Source organism: Sander lucioperca, chromosome 19, assembly GCF_008315115.2.
Source record: "Sander lucioperca isolate FBNREF2018 chromosome 19, SLUC_FBN_1.2, whole genome shotgun sequence".
In the NCBI taxonomy this organism is placed as follows: Eukaryota; Metazoa; Chordata; class Actinopteri; order Perciformes; family Percidae; genus Sander; species Sander lucioperca.
This window is the reverse complement of record NC_050191.1, coordinates 7,100,614-7,122,668: the sequence shown is the minus strand read 5'-3', so window position 1 is coordinate 7,122,668 and position 22,055 is coordinate 7,100,614. Positions and strand designations below refer to the sequence as shown.

Here is a 22,055-nt window from a genome sequence, read left to right as displayed (position 1 = left end):
TGTAATTCTGTCGTAAAAATCTGTTCCAATTCAGTATGTTCGGTCCACCTCTGATGCAGTGGATAAGATAATTACATCCAGCGTTTTTTTTTGTAGAATTGATCATAACTGCATCAGTGGTCACTGTAGCTGTAGTTTATTGAGTTTGCAAATAAGAAGGTGGCTCCAGTGATGCGCTGAAGCTTGCTGAATGACTATTTGAAACTATTGTAAGTAACAAACTTGCGTTGCCAGAACACGGACCAGCTCGTTTCAGCCCAATACTTAAAGGTCTGCCTCAAAGCTTTTGCACTCTTTCTGAAAGAGTTCCAGCAAATGCTCTAAATTAAAAAGGTATTGACCCAAACAGTTTTACTTTTCCCCAGCACTGGCTGTGAAATACCAAGCATGTCAGCGTTGGGCACTTTTTTAAATTGCAGCTCAAGCAAACATGCTGTAAATGTGGCATTCGAATGTTGCTGGCCCTTGCTATGCATGCATAGACCAAGAGTTTCCTTGGGCGAGGCCGGAGGGCTGCAGGCGTAACCATTAGGCTGCATCTCTGAGTAGAACCTAAGTACAGTTAGCCCGGCATAGCATGCCAGATTTAAAGGATAAATCTGGTGGTATTCTATATTCGTCTTTTTGTCAACAACTCTCACAGAGACACTTACGCCCGCCTTCACACTGGCAGTTGAAATCTCCATAGGAAATGAATGACTTTCGGTTGTTTCGAAGCCGTATCGGAGCTGATTTCAACAGTGTGAAGGCGGCGTAAAACCAACAATTGATCCTGCTAACAAAGTCTGTTATATCTTATTCCTCTCTGCCGTAGAGCTCCATTATTGTCCAAATCTATTAAAAACACATCAATGTGCCACAACATTACACTGGGTGACATGCCCATTAATTAACATGAACCTGGGCTTTCAGTCAATCCCACATACATCGTCCTGTTGCCGTTGCCAGTTGCTCCAAAATGTGTATTAATCCACCGCTGAAAACTGACAAACAAAGGAAAGATTGATAACTCCATTAGCAAAGACTGGGTTTGAGGCTCAGCATCACAGAAAGGATGTGGAATGTTTTGCAAAATGGACCAATGTATAATTAGTTTTGGTCTGGATGGTTTTCCGTTTAACTAATCAACACCTTTTTTAATTATGTGTAGGACGATACATGGAGCACATTATATAGCAGTACAAAACAAATCGTTTTTAAATGGATTCAGCAGCGCGTGTCCCTCTCTGACCTCAGTTGTTGCTCCAGACGCAGAGCTCTCTAGGTCGGCTTTGGCTCCAACGTGACTGTGTCCATATTGTCTTATCTGTGCTGGGAGACAAAGAAGGGTCAAAATTTCGTTGGGTGAAAGTGCGCCGTGCCCTGCGGCTCTCTGCTCAATATTAATGCCCAGCGCCGGCTGCGTGCCTCCCAACTCCTCACCAGGCAACTCACTGCTCTAGGACTTACAGTCCAATTACATAAGCTATCTCCCAGGCTTTGTTATCAGGCCTGTGTGTGTGTGTGTGTGTGTGTGTGTGTGTGTGTGTGTGTGTGTGTGTGTGTGTGTGTGTGTGTGTGTGTGTGTGTGTGTGTGTGTGTGTTGTGTTGTGTTGTGTTGTGTGTGTTGTGTGTATATATCTGTACATCTGTGTATCTGCAGTACCCTCTGATGTCTTTTTGATGTTAGACTGGTGCTTTTAAGGGCTAATACAGCAGGCCTGTCTTTCTAACATGTCTACCTTGGCTTTGAAAAAGAAGGAAAGTTAGAGTATGTATGTGTGTGCTGTCTAGCTGTGGAGATCTGAGGGTATTTTTTTTTTTTTTTTTTTTTTACAGCAGTTTGACAGGTAGCTTTGTTTAACACTTGTGCTACACACCACCTTAAAGGGCTTTGTTCTCTGCTCAGCTTGTCCGTCTGACTAACTCTCTTCCTAACAGCTCCTCTGTTTTTTGGGTTGTTTTTTTTTACACAACAATACTTTGTTTTTTTAACCAAACTTACCTGCTTGATTGTCTCTCCCTGCTGCCCTGTCTGTTTGTAGAATCCGTCCATTGTCTGTCTTTGCTAGTTTAAGACCGACGCAGTTGTCTATTTCCCGTCCAGCGCCCACGTCGTTTAAATAGCAAATGCACCTGCGCCCATCTGTGCGCCCATGGGCGTGCTGGTCTTACAGGGAGGTGTGTTCAGGTGCATTCTTGGCGTATTGCTATCTTGAGGCAGCGGAAAGTGATCGCGCCATTGACCAACAAAAACCTGGTCTAAAGTCAATAACGCAGCATTTCATTGTTATTTTAACAGCGCATTAGTAATATGCGCCTAGGCTCGTGCACAGCGTGCACACTATGCTTCTTACACACACACACAGGGACGTGGCAGCAGCACACAAACATGCAAAAGATTAAAAATAAAAATATTACAATGTGAAATAGTATTATGGTATGTTCTGCTCGTGCGTGAAGTGAAAGCGCGCGAGCAGATCATATCATAATACTATTTCACACTGTTTCTTCTCCTGAGAATCTCTGTTCCTGATCCGCCATCATAATAGCAATGCGTCAAGGTCCAAACGCGCCTGGCTTTTAAAGGGAATGGGAGATGACACTCTGATTGTTTTATTGCGTGTTACGCCCAAAACACACCTATAATTAATGAAGACACTAAGTACAACCCTTTTCAACCATGCGCCTGGCGCACTGACCCTTTTTTCCACCGTTAAACTAGCAAAAGTGGATTTGTACACGCCCTAAACGCACCTTCGCCAGGCACTTCACGCTGTGCGCTTAGATCGTTAAAATAGAGCCCATAGAGACAGACGGGAGCGTGCCTATGTTCCCACATTTCTAAGAATATTTTTTTCACTGAAAATTGGGCCCTATGTTCCCACATTTTCTTTTTCATAAATTTATATCAGATTTCATCCCCCTTTCTCCCAATTTGGTAGCCAATTACACCCAACCTATTATCCAGTAGCAATGGACTACAGATGGAATGTAGCTTTTAGCTAAATCTGGTGCGCCCATCTCTTTGTTTATTGCAAACATTTAATGTAAGTGCACATTCACTTAACCCTAACCCCCTAACCCTAACCCTGTGAGAACGTAGGGCCTAATTTTAAGAAAAATCTTAGAAATGGGGGAACATAGGGCTGTGGGACCATTGGGCTGTGGGAACATAGGACTGACCCCGAGACAGACAACCATTCACGCTCACATTCACACCTACAGGCAATTTAGAGTCGACAATTAACCTAAGCATGCCTTTGTACTGCTGGGTTTTCTCTGGAAGCCCTAGAACACCGAGAAAACCAGCGGGTTCAAACCAGAAACCCTCTTGCTGTGAGGCAACAGTGCAAACCTGATCCACTGTGCCGACCTAACAGGAAAGTAAATACTGGAACGCTCTGCCAGTCCATTCATGTTGTTAGATCTTTTTAGCCAAGCTTTTTCATTAACATAGTTTTTTGTGCACCAGTATACCAAATCACTGAAGTTTCTCCTGATACAAGATTGCCCGGACAGGCTTGCTCTTCCTTGTGAGGCGGTTGAAGCGCATTAAACCTCTTCCTCTCTCGTCTAGTAGCTTTTTGCTTGTTTTCTGTGTGTGAAGTGTCCTCGGGTTACATGAAAGGTGCTTAAAAATCAACTGTATTATAATTAGAAATGTTGCCCGGTGTCTGCTGGATGAGGCAACTGTTTTAGCCTATAAACTTTAGAAGGTAACAATGTTGTGCTTACACCTTGTTTTTCTGCCTTAAAGTGGCCAAAAATAAATAAAAGTAAATTCCGTTTTAACTTCTAGGAATGTTTTCCTAAACTTCGAGGCCATTCTCATAAGTTGCAGTCGCAGTTGGGTTGTCTGAGTAAAACCACATCTCCTATCGTTACATGTAAAGAAATGTTAGTTTTCTAATAAACAATACTCACAAAATGCTTGACGCCAAGCTTTTATACTTATATAACAGTAGTATTCAGAATGTGGCACTTTTCTCTAATGTTGGTTTGGGCAGCTGTTTCGACTTACGTGTCAGTATGTTGTGAGTTGACGTAACAACGTTTTTTTAGCTGTGACAAAATCTTTTCAGTTATTACACAGACTATATCCTTTTTGGCTGGATACACTTTTGTTGACAATTGAAAGTAAATTCCTCAGAGCTGTTGTGTTTTCAAAACACATTACATTCTTTAAGCCATATTGATCGTGTTGCCTTTTGTCTAAATTTGCCAACTGTCAAAACAAAAGTCGTGCTCTGTAGACTGAATTTGTCACACTGTAAGATATTCCTCTATAAACCTGCTTGTGTTTTGTTTGAAGATATTTGGGTTCCCCACAAAAAAGGCAACACTCACTCAGTGATGCCTTCCTTTGAGCACACACCAATCCAGATCTGTTGTTTTGTAGACTTTTTAAGTGGGATATTAATACACTCATTACAATAATAAAAATTGTAGTTTGGAAAAGCCAGTGGCCCAGATGACCTCATCAATCAAACTGTCGTACAAGGCCTTTATTTTTTATCATAGACCTTTAACAAAAATGTCTCAGCTACAGACCTTTGCAGTGACTGACATTTACCAGTGACTCTGACTTTTAGACCCCAAATCATCCATTTCAACAAAATTTGATTTTCCTTGCCTTTTGAAAATTCCATATGTTGCTGATTTGTCACTGAACTGATTAAACCTGTGTCAACCCAGGTCACCTCTCCTGGTGTGCAGCTCTTCACAAGCTGCCTCCAGTGTGTTTGACATATCAAGGGTGGTGATGGTGCAGTGGATATGACACATGCCTTTGGTCGAATCCCACTGCCATACATCAACCAATGTGTCCTTGAGCAAGACACTTAACCCATTGTTGCTCCAGAGGCGTGCAACCTCTGACATATATAGCAATTGTAAGTCGCTTTGGTCTTGGTCTTTGGTCAGCTAAATGACATTAATGTAATGTAAAGATATCGTGCAGGGCGATGTGGAAGCAGTGCTGTGACACCAGTTTGGGCTGTGTTAGCTTTGCCAGGTGGGAGTCATATCAGGCTCTTTAGGGTATTTGGCCTTGGTGAACTGTTTGAGTGAATATTTGACATTTTCCTTCAGATGAAAGGGTTCCAGCGTTCTTTCGGCAACACCGACTCTCCTCTGGGACACTTGAACACTTGCACTTAACTTTGTTCTCTCTCTCTTTCTCTCCACTCATTCACTCTGCTTCTCAGTCTTCTTACTCATTTCTACTTTTAGTCTGTTGTTTCAGGAAGCATATTCTTCTGAAATATTTATCATTGTTTGCATCGGTTCATTTTCTGTGGGCTATATTTGTCTCACTACCCTTCCTGATAACTCCCAATGTGGCTGCTGAAGTGAATGAATGTCGGTTTCCCGTAATTAGCCTTCTAATGGTCTTAGTCAATAACTTCTGGCAGGCTTAATGGCATATCAGTGAATTGAGGAGTGATGTGTTGGTCAGCAAAAGTTGTGTTATTAATATGGCAATTATGTGTGTATTGTCACTTCATGTTTTTGTTCTGGAGTTTTCCCCTTTGTCAAGCGATCATCAAACTATTTAAGTAGGTTAAGTGAAGTGTACTGAGCAGGAAAATTATTATAAATTATTTCAGTTTTCTTTGAAAACTAGTGTGTCTGCTTCCATTTTGTCATTGACGGAAAATGATGTCTCCATGGCAACTGCTTCCCAGCCTGTAAGCTCAGTACTGTTGCTCCTGACCACTCACACAGTCAGTGAAAGAGCCCCTTTAGTGCTTTTTGGGATTGTTCCCATCTTTTAGTGTGTTATATAGTTTTTCTTGTGTATGTAATAGATGTATAAAGTACAAAAAAACACATTTCACTCCAAATGGAGCTTTCTCTCCCACCGACAGCACTTTTTCTCAACTGCCTAAAAACGTCTCGCCCACGTTCCTTTTTGAAATTCCTCAATTAATGATGTCACCGTTTTGAGAACGCCGGCCTAGTTTTTCATATGTGCTGCCCATAGGTTCTAACTGAGCAAGCACAGCCCGCCCAGTGGCTTGTTTGAATTTGGTTGACCAATCACAACAGAGTGGGCCAGATGACCAATCAGGGCAGACTGGGCTTTTCAGGAAGCGGGCCAAGAGCTCAGACAGACTGTTTCAGGTGGAGGCAATGGGCAGTATGAGAAACATAATGTGTTCATTGAACATCAAAGCATGTACACCTATTCCAGTAGATCCCAAGAGTACAAATATGTCGCTGAAAAGGAGTATAATAGGGGCTCTTTAATACCAGTGATCTTAGAGAGAAGACACACCAGCCCGATAATCGGGCGTCGGGCCGTCTGGCGAGGTCGGTGACTCGAGTCTGTTCGGTGTGTCCCGTGCCGTCGGCCGTCCGAGGAGCCGTCGGCCTTCATTTGGGCCGACCCGACGTGTTCAGTCGGGGAGAGGGCAGTCGGGACTCACCCGGAAATGGGGAGCTGATGAGCCGCTTAAAATCTGACGAAAATCTTTTAAACTGACCTTTGTCAATCTGAAATGAAGACAGATTCAGCAACTGCACGGCCTATTTCTCTCTTAAAATGTTTTCAGAAACACGTTTCGGTGAACTATTTTAGTACAATATGAGATCGTATTCTGAACAAGCTGCCATGACAGTCTGGCTGTGTATTTCCCATAGACTGTATATAAGAATGGACCAATAGATCCCGTTGCTCTGGACGGAGACCAGTGAAGGCCTTTAGAAGCACTTTTCCGGTGAGCGCTGAGCGTTACTGCGCAGCCTCCAACTGAGAGAGACGACGTAAATGTGACGTGAGCAACGTGTCTGAAAGTTGGAGGTCTTCTGGTAGCTGTGCCAAGAGAAATCTCAATCATTCCCAATCTAGCAGAGACGGAGAGCGTAGGTATATGTAAGGAGATAAAATGGACACAGGCTAATTATTGCTAACTAAAATGCTAGTTAACATTAGTAATTAAACTTAAACAGCTAATGTAAGTCCAATCTGCCTGCAAGCTTCTCCTGTACTGTACGGTAATTCCTCTACTATGCGACAGTAAGTCACGTGGTTATGACACAATCGTTAGCCTATTTTTACAAAAACGTCTGCTACGGAGCCATAACGTGAGGTACAAGGTAATGGAGCCTTTTATACATTGCTGTGTTTCTTTAGAAATAAACAATGGACAAATAGAGTCTTTAAACGCTTCAGATGTAAAGTTATTCGCTGTCAAAGTGACGTCAAAATGAATGGCAGTCAGTGGGATGCTAACGGGGGGTGATCGCTTTGTAGCATCAAAATGGCGCCATAGGAGATTCGAGCTCTGAAGCGAAGCTTACCCCCTTGGTATTTCCGGAGAAAAAAGAACCACGTGACGCGTTCGTCCAATCAGCTGCCGGTTTTCATTTTCTGGGAAATAATCAGACTGTTAATGGAAACAATACAGAGCAGCGCCGCCTGCTGGTATGGAGACGTATTACGTTTCGCGCACGCGCAGAGCGTACGCTCAAGTCGGCGTCGCCTCCGTGTGTTCTGAGGCATTTTTTGGACCTCGGGACCCGACTGATCAGTCCGACTGGCTTTTCTGCCGACGGTCGGCCGTCTGGTTGGTGTGTCAGGGCCCTAAGTCATGCATACGTTTTACTGTGCTATAAAGTGATTCTAAGTGATGACAAATTCTTCTGTGCCTTCATTGACATCGAAATTGTTTTTATGGAACAGAGCAAAACCATTGTACTTCTATCCAGTATGCAAATTTCCACTGCAATCCTCGTCTCCAGCTGCTTGGCCAGAGCGCATGTGCAGTTTGTCAGCAGTTGCATTTTATCTTTTCCCCACAGATAAAATCAAATGTGAGCCAGGAAGCAAAAAATCCAATCAAAAGTGACCACTTGAGATGCATTTGAGATGCATCAAAATGTCAGGTGTGAACTGCAATCTGTCTCAGCTGGATCGAGACACAATCTGGATATGAGATATTCTGTGTGAACAGATATCCCGCCCTCCCACCAGACCAGACGCTTAATTGCACTCTGGCACAGAGAGCGTTATAAATTGGTGTGCTGTGGTTTTGCCTCACATTTTAAAATGTGTTAAGTTTTAGACATACAACTACTGTTAAGGTAGTTTTCTACAAGATACGATAAGCTAATATGAATATAGGTGCATTCATGTGAATTCTGACAAAACTGACTCATGTTGCAGCAGAGCATTAAACTCAACTCAAAGCTGCTTGTTGCTCACATTGCAGTTTTCATCCCCTCAGCCCATCTAAACGTGCACACCTCCCCTGTAACTTTCCTACCGAGACGGCAATTTTCGATGTAAATTCACTTTCCACGGTCTTCTTCATTTTCACAGCAGCATCGTCAAAAGAGCTGGCTGTCAAAAGTGTGCAGAGTCAGCGCCGACCGTGCCACTAGAGAGGAGAGGAAATAATATCAGGAGTTGATTCTCATTGCGTGTGCATGCACACGTGTGTATTAATATGCAAAGGCAAGAGCGAGGCAAGGATTGCTAATATTGAGATGAAGGACACAGCCAAAGCATTTCCCTTTTCTTGGAAAGCGTTTCTGCCTCTCTTGTCAAGCGTCTGTCAAACTCGGTAAAAGGCTTCTAGCAGTGAACCCAGAAGACGTCCCTGTCGTCACACTTTGATTGACATTATCTTGACGGGGCTATATTTTATTTTTTTTCTGCCTTGTGGGATAGTGAAAGCAGAGTTGATGTTTATTGGCGTTTTATTATTTCAATATTGGTTACCTTGTTGGATTTGTTATGTACTTCTACACTCTTCCGTCATGTCAGATCAAACATATTAGATTTTTAAATTGTGTAATGAGACCGGTGAATGACTCCAGATTAATAAGAATGGGATGTATTAAGCAGCATGGATGCAGGATGTGTGTGATTATAGCAACCGAAACATACTGTGAAAAGATTGAACTTAATGAAAAACATTTGGCTTCATCAGTAGACGTACAAAATGAAATGTTGCTGCTGTGGATGGCAAGACAGTCACAGCGTGAAACCTGAGGCTTATCATTAAGCTCTTATCGTTAGCGTGTTTAATGTATTAAAATGATAAGGACGAGAGTGTTCTGCATAGGCTGGAGTTAATGCAAGTTATGTGACTTGACAAGAGAGACTTGCAGCGTGTGCCCCCCCCCTCTCCTCCTCAATAGCTACAGACACAGAAATGGCACATCCTAAGTAAAGCTCATTGTGGGACTGGCTCTAGTGGCTGTAATTCTGCACCAAGGCTGAATTTCAGGAAAGAGACTTCAGATACAGTATTAGGGGACCACTAAGGTCTATATAAAAGAGACTTCAGATACAGTATTAGGGGACCACTAAGGTCTATATAAAAGAGACTTCAGATACAGTATTAGGGGACCACTAAGGTCTATATAAAAGAGACTTCAGATACAGTATTAGGGGACCACTAAGGTCTATATAAAAGAGACTTCAGATACAGTATTAGGGGACCACTAAGGTCTATATAAAAGCATCCAAAGAGCACCATGTCATGGGACCTTTAATTCAGCCTGCTGCAGTTTGTGGTTGTATTGCATTGCACTCATTAACCAGATAAATAGAAATGTAACTCATTCCTTTTTAAGTAATGCCTTTTATGTTCAATTCAATCTTCAATTTGTTCAATAAAAGAATGTTAGAAATGATTTCCTTTTATTTGTTTTACATTCAACAAGCAATTTGTTGTATTTTAGAAGAACACTAAAAGCAACAGAAAGTCAGAACTGAGTACACTTTAATATCTGTTTATATATCGCAAGTAATATTGTTATTGTGATATTCAACAACGTTATCGCATATGGCATATTTTCCTCATATCGTGCAGCCCTATTCTGCACACAGTGACTGCATAGGAGCTGAGATGAAAGTAGGTGTAAGCCTGTAAACATCTGTGGATACGATGAGTTTTTCTTTGTTTATGCTGTAAAAAGCAGTCTGCTGTCAGCTGCTATATTGCCTTTAGGTTTTATGCCTGGCATAAGTCAATAAACTAAAATAAGGTCAATAGATTAGTAACTGTAGCAAGCCAGCACCCTGTTTATTGTTTTCCCACAAAGCTGCATTCAACCTTGTCCAAACCAGCTCACTTGTTACAGTCAGCCAGTCATTACTGCACAATAAGTCCTGCTTTTGTCAATAAAGACACGGATGTGCAACAGAATTATTTTGCTTGTTACACTGTAGAGGTTCTTCTAACGCAGCAGTGCTGTCTGTTTGGCCCCTTAATTTGATTTGAAATCAACAACACTGGCATCTCGACTGCAAGAGTCATGTCTGTTTTGTGTGTTAGTCTATCAGGCTAGACAGGCTCCAGTACGTCCAAAACTCTGCCGTCAGGGTCCTCACCCACACCAAGACCTGGCAGCACATCACCCCAACCCTCATCCACCTTCACTGAATCCAAATTAAGTCCTGTCTCACCTACAGATCCCTCCATGCCCCTGGCCCCACAGTACCTCTCCGACCTCCTCCATCCATACACCCCACCCCGAAGCCTGCGGTCCTCAGACACTGGCCTGCTCTCCATTCCCACACCAGACTCTGTACCTTTGGAGACAGAGCCTTTAGTGTTGCAGCCCCATCCCTCTGGAACACCCTCCCTGAAGATATCCGAAATACTACATCCCTGGACATGTTTAAAAAACTCCTGAAACACCACCTGTTTACCACACCTACAACCTCTAATTCTGTAGTGTCCTTGGGTTTCTTGAAAGGTGCTTTATAAATAAGTTATTATTGTTATTATTATTATTATTATTATTATTATTATTATTATTATTATTATTATCAAGATGATTTGGTTGGAAATAATGTCCTGAATGGTATAATTATTAAGATCTCTAGTGATATATTTCTGATGTTGAGAACTAGGGCTGCAACTAACGATTATATTCCTTGTCGATGAATTTGTCGATTATTTTCTCGACTAATCGATTAGTTGTTCATGGTCTATAAAATGTCCAAAAATCATGAAAGATGCCGATCGGTGTTTTCCAAAGCCCAAGATGACGTCCTCAAATGTCTCGTTTTGTCCCCAACTCAAAGATATTCAGTTTACTGTCACAGAGGGGTGAAGAAACTAGAACATGTTCACATTTAAGAAGCTGGAATCAGAGAATTTTTTACTTTTCTTTCTTAAAAATTACTCAAACAGATTCATCGATTATCAAAATAGTTGGCGATTAATTTAATAGTTGACAACTAATCGATTAGTCGACACATTTTTGCGGCTTTAGTGAGAACCTGATGTGTGTAATTGCAGGTCTTTGCATTGCTTGTAGTTCCTTTATGGGTACTATCACTGGAGGTCTTTCTGTCAGCCTTCCTCTGTCTCCATCACGTTCTTTGCGAACAGCAACCCCCATGAATGATGGTTGGGTGTTTGTGTGTCCTTTTGTGTTTCATCACAGCTGACAGGTGACCCCCTGCCGAAACACCAAATTCACTCAGGAGTCGATCTCTCCCTCTCTCTCTTCATTTCATCGTCCAGTCTCATTAGCATTCAAACAGCTTCACCTGCAGCACTCTCTGGTAGTTGAGTGGGAGTCAGAGTTTAATTATTTTGGACAGTAAAAGGAATTCTTGGGTGACTCGTTCTATTTCCCCTTTTTAACACCACAGTGAGTTACCCAGGAAAGATTTGCTCTTGGAGTGTATGCATTCATCTGGTCCAGAAAAACCTCAGCTAACGCTGAACTGTAGACATAATGTTGCTCTTACGTTTTCACCAGCATTTCCATATTGTTCAGATGTGACTTCCATGTAAAGACGTCAGTTCTAAATATTCCTCCTGGAGGTATTCTGCCGGGAAATGTTTGAATACCTTAGAGACATTTGCATGCCACACCTTAGGGGATGTCAGCTATCCTCGCTCCTGCTCAGCAGGGATGTTTGAAATGAATCATTGCATCGATCGCCATGCCGACCTGCAGTGACAGACCATAATCGATTAATGGCTTATGATGTTACGTGTTGGTTTTCCGGTCACTGCTTTTTTAGTTTCTGCCTTTTGTCTGTTGTCTGCTGTGTTCAGACTCTGCTACATTTAGGAAGTATCCATTTTAAGAGCAGATACAATAAAAAGGGAGAGTTTATATATATCTGACTGCTTGAATTTGTTGATGAAAACCATCTGTAGCAATATCGATTGAATCGTTGACGGGATAACCGTAATGGAATCGTGACATAAGTTAAAGGCATACTATGCAACTTTTCCAGCTTCGGTCCCCCTACAGGTTGACTCATTGGAACTACAGCTCGCTGGAAAAGTTGCATAGTATGCCTTCATACTAAGATTCACACCCCTACTGCTCAGTTATGAGTTATGAGTTATGAGTCTGCTGGATAAACTTCGTACAGAAAAGACTGTTGTAATGAAGCACGTTGTTCTGTGTTTTGTTCTTTACATATCAGACAACATGTTAATCAATATTTATATAGGCGTTTGTTTCCTCTCTCTTTTCCTCTTTTGTGCTTTCCATTTTTGTCCCTTCCTCTCCTCCTATTTCCTTCCCTCTCCTCTTCCTTTCTTTCCTTTCTCTTTCCTCTCCCGTCTTTCTTTTTCTTCTCTTCGTTTTCTTTCCTATCTCTCCTTTCTTCTCCTCTTCTTTCCTAATCTTTTGTCTTTTTCTTTCTTGTCCCTCTTCTCCCATTTCCTCCTACCTCTTATCTTTCCTTTGTTTTCCTGTTTCTCCTCTTTCTTTTCTTTTCTGTCCTTTCTTTTCTCACCTCTCATGTCTTTCCTTTCCCATGCTCTCCCCTCCTCGTCTCTCCTCTCTTGCCATTTGCTTTGCTTTAATTATTACTAATTTGTCTCCTCAAGCCCATGTTTACTTTTCTTCCACCCTTCATCCTGTGTTTTCCCTCCCTGAAGCAAGTTATTAAAGCCAGAGAGAGATGGAGAGAGAGGGAGAGCGAGAGAGAGAGGGACTCTGACAGAGAGTGGAGAGGAGGACAAGAGCAACCATTCACAGCGGGCTTCTTAACCACTGAAAGCTGTCACCTCCTCAGAGGGGTGTGTGTGTGTGTGTGTGTGTGTGTGTGTGTGTGTGTGTGTGTGTGCGTGTGTGTTGCCTAAGCCTCCAATACAGCTGTCAGGGCAGCAGCCTGCAAACGGGCCTCATTCAGCCGACACCGAGACATTCACTGGCTTACTCTTTCCACATTTAGTCTGCACTCATCATTCAGTTTTGCCAGCACAGATTCATTAATTCAGTGATATATATATATATATATATATATATATATATAAAAAACACTTCTGGGCCTTTTTCTAATGCTACTTGAAAAAGAATAGAACGTAATACTTAGTAAAGGTCATAGAGTAGTGAGAGGAAAGCAGTGTCAACGAAATATTTATACCAGTATGCTTCTTTGGGTAGCACTTTTTTTGAAGCATCCTTGAGTGCATATTTTTCTATAAGAATGCAAAAGGTAATATTTGGCCTTTATAAATGAGGTTATGATGTCAGAATATAAACGTGGAGATAATGACTGAAAGATACTTGGAGTGCTGCCACCGCATAAACAGGGCAGTAGATGTTGTATTGAAAATGGGATTTATTATATTCGAGAAGTAGAAAACAACAAAAGTATTGATGAAACAGTCAGAGGCAAAAATGAACCCTGCATTCAACAAAAATAACTTAAAATTGAAGAAAAAAAAAACCAGTTGGCTATGTGTATGAAAATACAACTGGCATTTTATAAATAGATTCTCCTTTTTGTGTGTGTGTGTGTGTGTGTGTGTGTGTGTGTGTGTGTGTGTGTGTGTGTCAGTGTGTGTCAGTGTGTCAGTTAAGGGAATAGCAGATGGATAACTTGGAGGCAAGACAGGAATTGAAAGAAATAGTAAATGAGGTGAAGAGGAAAGAAGAGTTTCATAGATGGAAGAATACAAGTGAGAGTTGGAGAGGAAGAGGGGAAACGAGGAGGAGGAGGAGGAGGAAAGAGTTTCAGGTCTCCTGGAGTGACGGGGGTGTCAGTGAAATGAGGAGGAACGAGGAGATGATAAAGGGCAGAGGGGAGATGAGGCCAGTGTGCCAGGGTTCAGGAGGAAGAGAAGGCAGGCGGAGGTGTCTGCACGCCTGGCTCGCTCTGTCCCCACAGACGCTGTTGTATTCTGGGCCACATGTCCCACAAGACTTGCTGGGTGATTCATCTTAGTTAGGGAGCTGTCCAGGCGACTCGCTGCGGACTGCAACACATAATCATACACACACAAAGCACACACGCTGCAATTCTGGTTCGAGAACTGGACCTGGGAACCTGATTGGGAGAACACACACACACACACACACACACACACACACACACACACACACACAATCCCACATACTTAAAATGTTAAAATCCTTGTGGGGACCTTCCACTTCCATCTTACTCTAAACACAACCTCAACCATATTCTGTACACAACTTTAATCCCTTAATTCATGTGATTTATCTTCGTAGGGGCCTATACACACATGTGGCCCCACACATGTCAACTATTCTCAGTAGCATTATGGAAGCAAAACAGGGGGAGGGCAAGGATAGATCTCTTCATATTGTTTTGACCAACTCGATCTAGATAATTTCGAGGCAACCTGTCTAATGGTCTAATCTGTTTGTCTAATTGTGTTGTTTTTATTGATGTTGCTGAGTCTCCACAGCTCAGTAATTGAGTTCATACCTGCAAAATCGTCACTTTTCGGCAAAAATTGCCGTTTTGAATGGGAAAATGTCATCCACGTTATAATCGTGTAGATCCGAAGAGTTTTTATTTGGGTGGGAGGGGGGTCAGGTATTAGCACCGGACCCGGTGGTAATACGGCACCGGTGCCTTAACGACTGTTATCTACCGGGCCGAATTGCAACGCAGAGTTCGGTGCCTTATTTAGGTGCCACTGAAATGCCTGCACTTCTCTCTGATGCTCTGAAACGGGTGTTAGAGACAACCTAAACATCGCCGCATGTCACGCTAGTTAACACTACACTTGGCAGCAGGTAACGTTAGCCTACCGTTAGCTAGCAGCTGGATTAAACGCGGTTAAAATGCTGACAGCTAAACGGTGTAAAAGTTTGTCTGTATTTCACTGGAGAGGAACGTATGACAGTGTGCAGCTGCTGTTGTCGGAAAAACAACACGGATGTCGTGTTGCATTCAAAGTTATTGCATAAAATGTGTCACCTTTTTCAGCCCTTCTGAGTTTGCAGGTATGTAAGTTGGTGAGAACTCTATTTTCACTCCATAGCTGTTTGTAAAGTTGCCCAATAAAAAAAATTAAATACTGTAAGAACAAGCTTCAAGAAAACTTTTGTTTTGTAAAGTAACCTCTCTCAGGATCGATGTGTTCAGATGTAATACATTCCGGTTATTGGATTTCTTTTACAAACATGGCTGGTGAACTTCTAGAAGGTGTACACTAGATCAATTGACTCTTTTGTTCGCGGTGTTTCTGTGAGCATTAATACTTTGCGCGTCATTGACGTCATCTTTCTTTTCTTTTCCTGAAATTTGAATCTGTTGTTCCAAAAAGACAAAAGACGTGTTGGTGGCAACGCCTGTACGCTCCATTGACAGTTGGCCCCTTCACATTGTTGACAGCAGAACCGATCCATACCTTGTGGAAATATATCTGTCGTGTTTGTGTAAAAGCTTTATTGACTTATCTGATGTACTCCCTTCCCCTCAACCGTCCCCGCTTACTTATACTTCATTTAGGCACTCACGACAATGAATAATATCCCACAATAGCCTTTCGATAGCCTCTGGAGAACTTGTCTGTATCAAGTGGTTTTATATGTACTTTGAGGTAAAAGAAAAAATAACAATCAAGATTTAATCAACGGGTCTTTTGTGTTGCATTGAGGCTACTGGTGTTAAACTCTCTACACAAGTGGTACGTCTAGAAACAGATGTTTGACCCCGAGCCACTGAAATCTGATGTTTTCAATTATATTGAATGTGTTGAGTGGTTAAAATGGTTTCTGCTGTCTCTTAGTTTTCTTTGTTCTGGAAATATCTTGAAACCTAACCTTTTTAATCCTACATTTAAAGTTAACCCTAAACAAAAATAGTAGCCTTAAAATACCACACAAAGAGGCTGAAAGGTCTTCAGTTTATACAAACACACCAATTACACGCACACGAAAACAGGGGTTTACAAACTCCCTGGTGGTAGACTCCTCTTTTTGGTTTTCTTTGTCTTTTTCCCCCTCGCCGTTTCTCATTCTTTCTCTATCTCTCTAAAACACACTTTATTCTCGTTCTCTGGATTAAGTGACTTTGTGGAGGGCGAACATAATGGCCATAACTTCCAGAGAAAGGGAAGTAGAGCAAGTTTTTTTTTCTCTCTCTCTCTTACTCGTTCCACCTTTTTTTTCTCTTTTCATTACTCATCTCAGGGGCTTTAACTCGTCCTGTTGTGTCTCTCTTTATATATATATTATATATATTATCTCTCCGATGATTCTCGGACCTGAATCGTCACCATTAGTTTGGTTGTTTCTTTGTAGGGCGAACGATCCGTTTATCTGTATCACAAAATGACTGCTGTGATTAGGCTTTTTATTTTACAACTTTGTGTTCCATATTGTAGAGACATTCAGATTTGAGGCTGACATTGGCTCTTTGAAAGCCTACATCACACTTTATGATTTAAAGCTAAAGCCAAAAGCTAATATTTTGTTATCTAATATAAGTTAAACAATTTTTAGACTCTCCAGTAAAACCAAAGATCCTAATATGACTTCCTCTAAAAAGAATAAAACTTATTCAAACATGCCTCTACATTTCAGTAGTACATTTATATTTAATCATAATGCTCTTGGATGACTGGATCAGATGTTAATGTATAACAGTGAATAAAATATTACTGTCATGTGTCAGCCTGATCATATTAGCACCCACGTACTGTTATAACAAGTTACGTGGACGGGTAAAAGGTTGAGCACGATTTGCGGTGGCAACGCTCATCCTAGTTTGCATCGCATAAGAGTCATAGACAACATTCCCATTGGAATCACCCAATTTAGAGAAAAAGGGGAAATGTGTTTTTAATTAGTTTGGGGAGAAAGTGATCCCTCTTTTAGTGGCAACACGTGTCACACATTTAAAGCCTGCAGATCAAATCATCTCAGTATTCCAGTGAAACCCTTGAACAGTATAAGATTGTACTTTGATCATCCATTGCCTCGCACTCAACATTTTTTACTTCTCTTTATCAGTACACAAATTACTATATTATAACTTCTTCCTATCCTTATCACAACATCACAGGTGCTCAGAGCTACATTACTTATTAAAATAATAATCATGCAGACTTTTTTAGTCTGTGAACATTTTGGCAGTCAAAACAGTCAGCTGGTGGCTCCAAAGAAGGGACTTACTGGTGCTGATAATCAAAATAATGATTTATCAGGTTACCTAGAAATAAAAACACAATATTTTCCTGATGGATAAATGTGATTATTAACATCAGTTTTTCCTAATGCCATCCGCCACAAGCTTCATGTGTGTGTGTGTGTGTGTTCCTCAGTTTCTGTATAATTCAGTTGCTTATTAAATGAAGCTTGTTGGCAGATTGCTTGATGGCCTCGGACACAGGGTGTGTTTAATTTATTCTCCTGTGCTTCCCTGGGAGTGTTTTTGTTACTCCCCTATGTGTGCTCCTGCCATTATTAAAGGCATAAATCACTTGGATCTGATGCCTTGTTACGACACAATCCTGCTCCTGCAGTGCCGCCCGAAACACACACACACACACACACACACACACACACACACACACACAGAGACTGGGGTAATTTGGTGTCAACAGTGTCCCCACAAATCTTAGCTTGAAAATACTATATCTTGTAAATCCTTTTTGAAATACGTAATGAATACATTTCGAAACATGAAGATATAAGAAACGTGTGTGTGTGTGTGTGTGTGTGTTTGTGTGCGTAACCAAAGTCCACAGAAAACACTCCTGGCATCTGAAACATATGGACATTTTAAACTTGCTCGTTCTCCCCCAAACAATGATCGTTCCGACATGCATCCTCATTCCACATGAATACCACGTTCCCGTTGCCTCTCTTCCTCGTCCGACTCACAGTAACCTTTTCCTGCCTCTGACTTTTTGAAGGAAAAGCTGTTGCATTGTCATATTGTTTTGACAAGTACCCTCTCGAGCTGTTCTTCCTCACAAACCTTTTTCTCCCCTCCTGCCCCCGTCTCTCACACCCTGCTGAGTGGTAGATCCTTAGGGAACAGAACTGCCAGCTTGCTGATATAGTGTATGTTACTGTACCACCTCTGTCTGTGTATGAGAGGTATTACTACACTGAAGGAAAGTGATGGAGGGATGATAACAAAGGAGACGACTTCATGCTTGTACCGTAGACTGTATGTAAAGATGGACAACACGTCTCCACTTCCTGATACTGTTCAAAAATGAAGCCAAAAAATCCCAGATACATGCACTGACATCTTGCACTTGTGACGTCATTTGGAGCCTCAGTCTGCACAGTAGTGATCAGGTTTTGGAGCCGCGGTATAGAGACAGAGTGCATCACGTCATACTCTGAAAACCACGCCCACCAGACGGGAAAACAATCAGCACCACAATATGCAACGGCTGAAATGCTAACAAAGTGCCTGTAGCTAGCTAAAAACCTTAGATTTAAGCATGTCTAAGGATTATTTTAGCAACCTATGTCCACCAGAGAGGAAAAGGTAGCTGTTGTGTTAGCAATCTAAGGCACTTGCAAACATAATACTATACTATACTTTCTGATTCATCCACATTCCCCTACACAAGTTGTTTACTGTGTGCAAAATGCTTCAGCTTCATTTACAGATATATAGTTAGCCTTAAACTCACATTTGGATATTTGACTTGCTGCTTGCTGTACACATAACATTAGGCAAAAAGTAAGGTTAGTGTCAGGATCCCACAGTCTTCCTATTCTTCCTGCTGATTCCTCACATCTGTATCCACTTTTGTCTTCATAAAAGCTCAGTTTTTCGGGTCGGCAGCTTATAATACTTAAGTTATGGGTTATTTACATCGTTGGTAGTGTATATCTTCACACAGCAGCTTTTAGGCCTTTTTTTCTGTTGTTTGCTAGCAGATTTCTGTTTAAATCGCAGGTTTGACCATTTTTATTCCAAATTCCAAATGTTTTTGCCATTTCTGGTGGAATAAAGCCGTACCACGGGAGCACTCCTGCTCTACATCAAGGGTCAGGGATTTAAAAAAAAAAAAAGCCATGTGCATGTGGATTGCAGTAGTAAACAGAAAAACTAAAACAGGCATAACGTCATGCTTACTGTTGTCAGTGGACAGCAGCAGCAGCGCCAGTCAAGCCGCTGAAGCCCTGGCAACGGTGTCAAACTGTCCAGCACGCCTTGGGCCAAATCCCATTCTATCCTAACTGCTTGACTAAACTCATGCCATAAGCCAAATATGGAAGTACTTCATCGTTACAGCCAACAAAATCAGACCCCTAAGAGACACCATAACCCCTCAGCTAGAACTGATACAAAGCTGTCCGGTCAGATATGCTAACACAAATGCTTGGTCCAGGAAATCAAATTCAGTAGCTGATAGTTATTCAAGGGAAAGAAATGTGTATACATTTTGAAGAAAATGCTTGAATTTCCTGTTTTCTTGCACTGTGTACATAAATGCAAAATTCATAATTGTATCAAAACGTTTCACTTTTGAGATGAGTTTGTCACTTTCTTTAGTTCCAAAACAACAGACATGGAAAATGCATGCAGGATTATAATTATAGCAGCAGTTGATAACAATTTAGACCTAAAACGTGTAGTCAAAATAATCAGCAATTATTTGGATAATATATTAATCCAAATAATTGTTTTTTTTATTTTCAATTAGAATTGCCAAATGTTTGTTGCTTCCAGCTTTTTAGATGTGAAGATTTGATGCTTTTATTTGTCCTATATGATAGTAAACTGAACTTGGGGGGACTTTGGGGTTTTGGACTCTTGGTTGAATAAAACAAGCCATCTAAACACACCACCTTGGGCTGTGGGAAATTGAACAAGCGAGGAGTCGATCAAGCGAGAAAAATAATCGGCAGATTAATCCATAATGCAGATAATCAATAGTTGTAGCCCTATAACAATTACAATCCCATGGCTTCCTTCGGTAATCCTAAAACGCTTAGATGGTGGAACAACAACCAAACTATTCTTGAGTAATGGGTCTGGTACTGAATGTTGTTGCTGTGTAAAAATACAAAAAAATGTGTGCTGTAGTTAGTGATTTTCAAGATCACTAACTTTTGGGTGTGTTGGTCAAGAAAATGGGAGGGAGAAACCTATTTTAATGAGATGCTGTCTTTCTTTCTTCCTCAGGTGTTCCGTAGAAAGGCAGTGGAGCTGGGTGAAAAGCTGCTGCCAGCCTTCAAAACGCCCACCGGCATTCCCTGGGCTCTGCTTAACCTCAAGAGGTAGAACACACACACACACACACACACACACACACACCCTCTTTTACTCTGGCGGTATTTGAAGCAGCAGGTCTGTTTTTATGGTTTGATACTTAAAAGAGATCTGTGGTCTGAGGCTCGATGTGAGCCGGGTGAACACAAGCTCCTCTCTACTCCTCTCGCACACACGGAGCTGAGATGTTTTAGTTTTACATGATGGAGCGTGCTTGTCAGACAGAAGTTGTTTGGTTTCTCATCCAGGACGACATGCCATGAACTGTCTCTAAAACTCAGCTACCACTCAAAAGACAAACCGAAAGTTTCTAAATACTCTGACAAGTTTGTAGGCCACAGTTGGCCCTTATAAATCCACTGTGACACACTGTCAAGGGGCTGCCGCTGGGTTGGACTGCTACACAGACACACACGTGCAGAAACACACAAAAGTTAATGACAGAGATATAAAGCCAGTTTGTCCTTTTTGATACAGCTGGATACGATTCAGTCTGATTGTACAATGGAATTTGTACAAGCCATTTAAAACAATCTTTTTTTTTTTTTAAAGATTATTTTTTGGGCATTTTAGGCCTTTAATAGACAGGACAGCTGAAGACATGAAAGGGGAGAGAGAGAGAATGACATGCAGCAAAGGGCCGCAGGTCAGAGTCGAACCCGCGGCCGCTGCGTAGAGGAGCAAACCTCTATATATGGGCACCCGCTCTACCAACTGAGCCATCCGGGCGCCCTAAAACAATCTTTTTTAACCTAATCTTACTTGTAACCTAAACTAACTTACTTGTTCTTAACGTTTTTATTTATTTATTATTGTAGCTATGTTACTTTATTTACTTTATACACTTGCTCTTTTCTTACTCTTATTTTACCTTGAATGTGACTGTGAGCAACTGCAACTAAATAATTATTAGTATACTTATAAGTATTCTGATTCTGATTCTGATGATTTATTTCTGGTGGAATTGATCCATACTGCCGTGCATACATAGTATTCTTCTGAGTGTCTTACATTTTGACGAAACTTGGATTTGTATCTACTGTAATTTGGCATTAAAGTGCCAAAATGTGAAGCTACTATATGTGATGAAAACATTGGTTTGGAACTGGTGCATTGAAGTAGATAAAAGGAAATAAAATGTTGTGTTGTCCATGTTACCTTTTTAGATAACATCGCAGTAACTTCATTAAACTTAATTCAGCTTTTTACCAACAGATATACTGATATACATCAGCCACTGCTGTGTTTTAACCAAGAGTGTTACCATTTCTTGTCCTTGAACTGAGTAGTTTTAGTTGCTTGAACTAAACCATACCTTAACTATATTTAACGAGTACACATGCGACACAATATCAGTATCATAGCGAACATTTATCGGTCTGCCATCCTCCACAGCCTTTGTCAATCACAAGTGATGAGAAGAGCACTTTTCTTTCTATCCGTCTTTCCCCAGAGAGAGACACGACACTGCTGTTTGTCAGACGTTAATTAAAAGGCAGGTTGTCATGACGATTAACGTGCTGTGACGAATTCATTTTCGTTCTGTCTATATGGGTGAATGGACTCTGCACCCCCTCTTGTCCTGAGAAACACCTCAGGGTGTGTGTGTGTGTGTGTTCGTGTGTGTGTG

The 22,055-nt window shown here is 41.4% G+C and overlaps 1 protein-coding gene across 1 annotated transcript in view; it reads left to right on the top strand.

Annotated features, from left to right (window-relative positions):
• man1a1 (mannosidase, alpha, class 1A, member 1) overlaps positions 1-22,055 on the top strand; it is a 161,582-nt gene that overhangs the window by 100,381 nt on the left and 39,146 nt on the right. Inside the window, exon 5 of the mRNA XM_031321702.2 lies at positions 20,339-20,433. Within this exon, the coding sequence (XP_031177562.1) occupies positions 20,339-20,433 (95 nt within the window). The remainder of the gene's footprint in view (positions 1-20,338; positions 20,434-22,055) is intronic.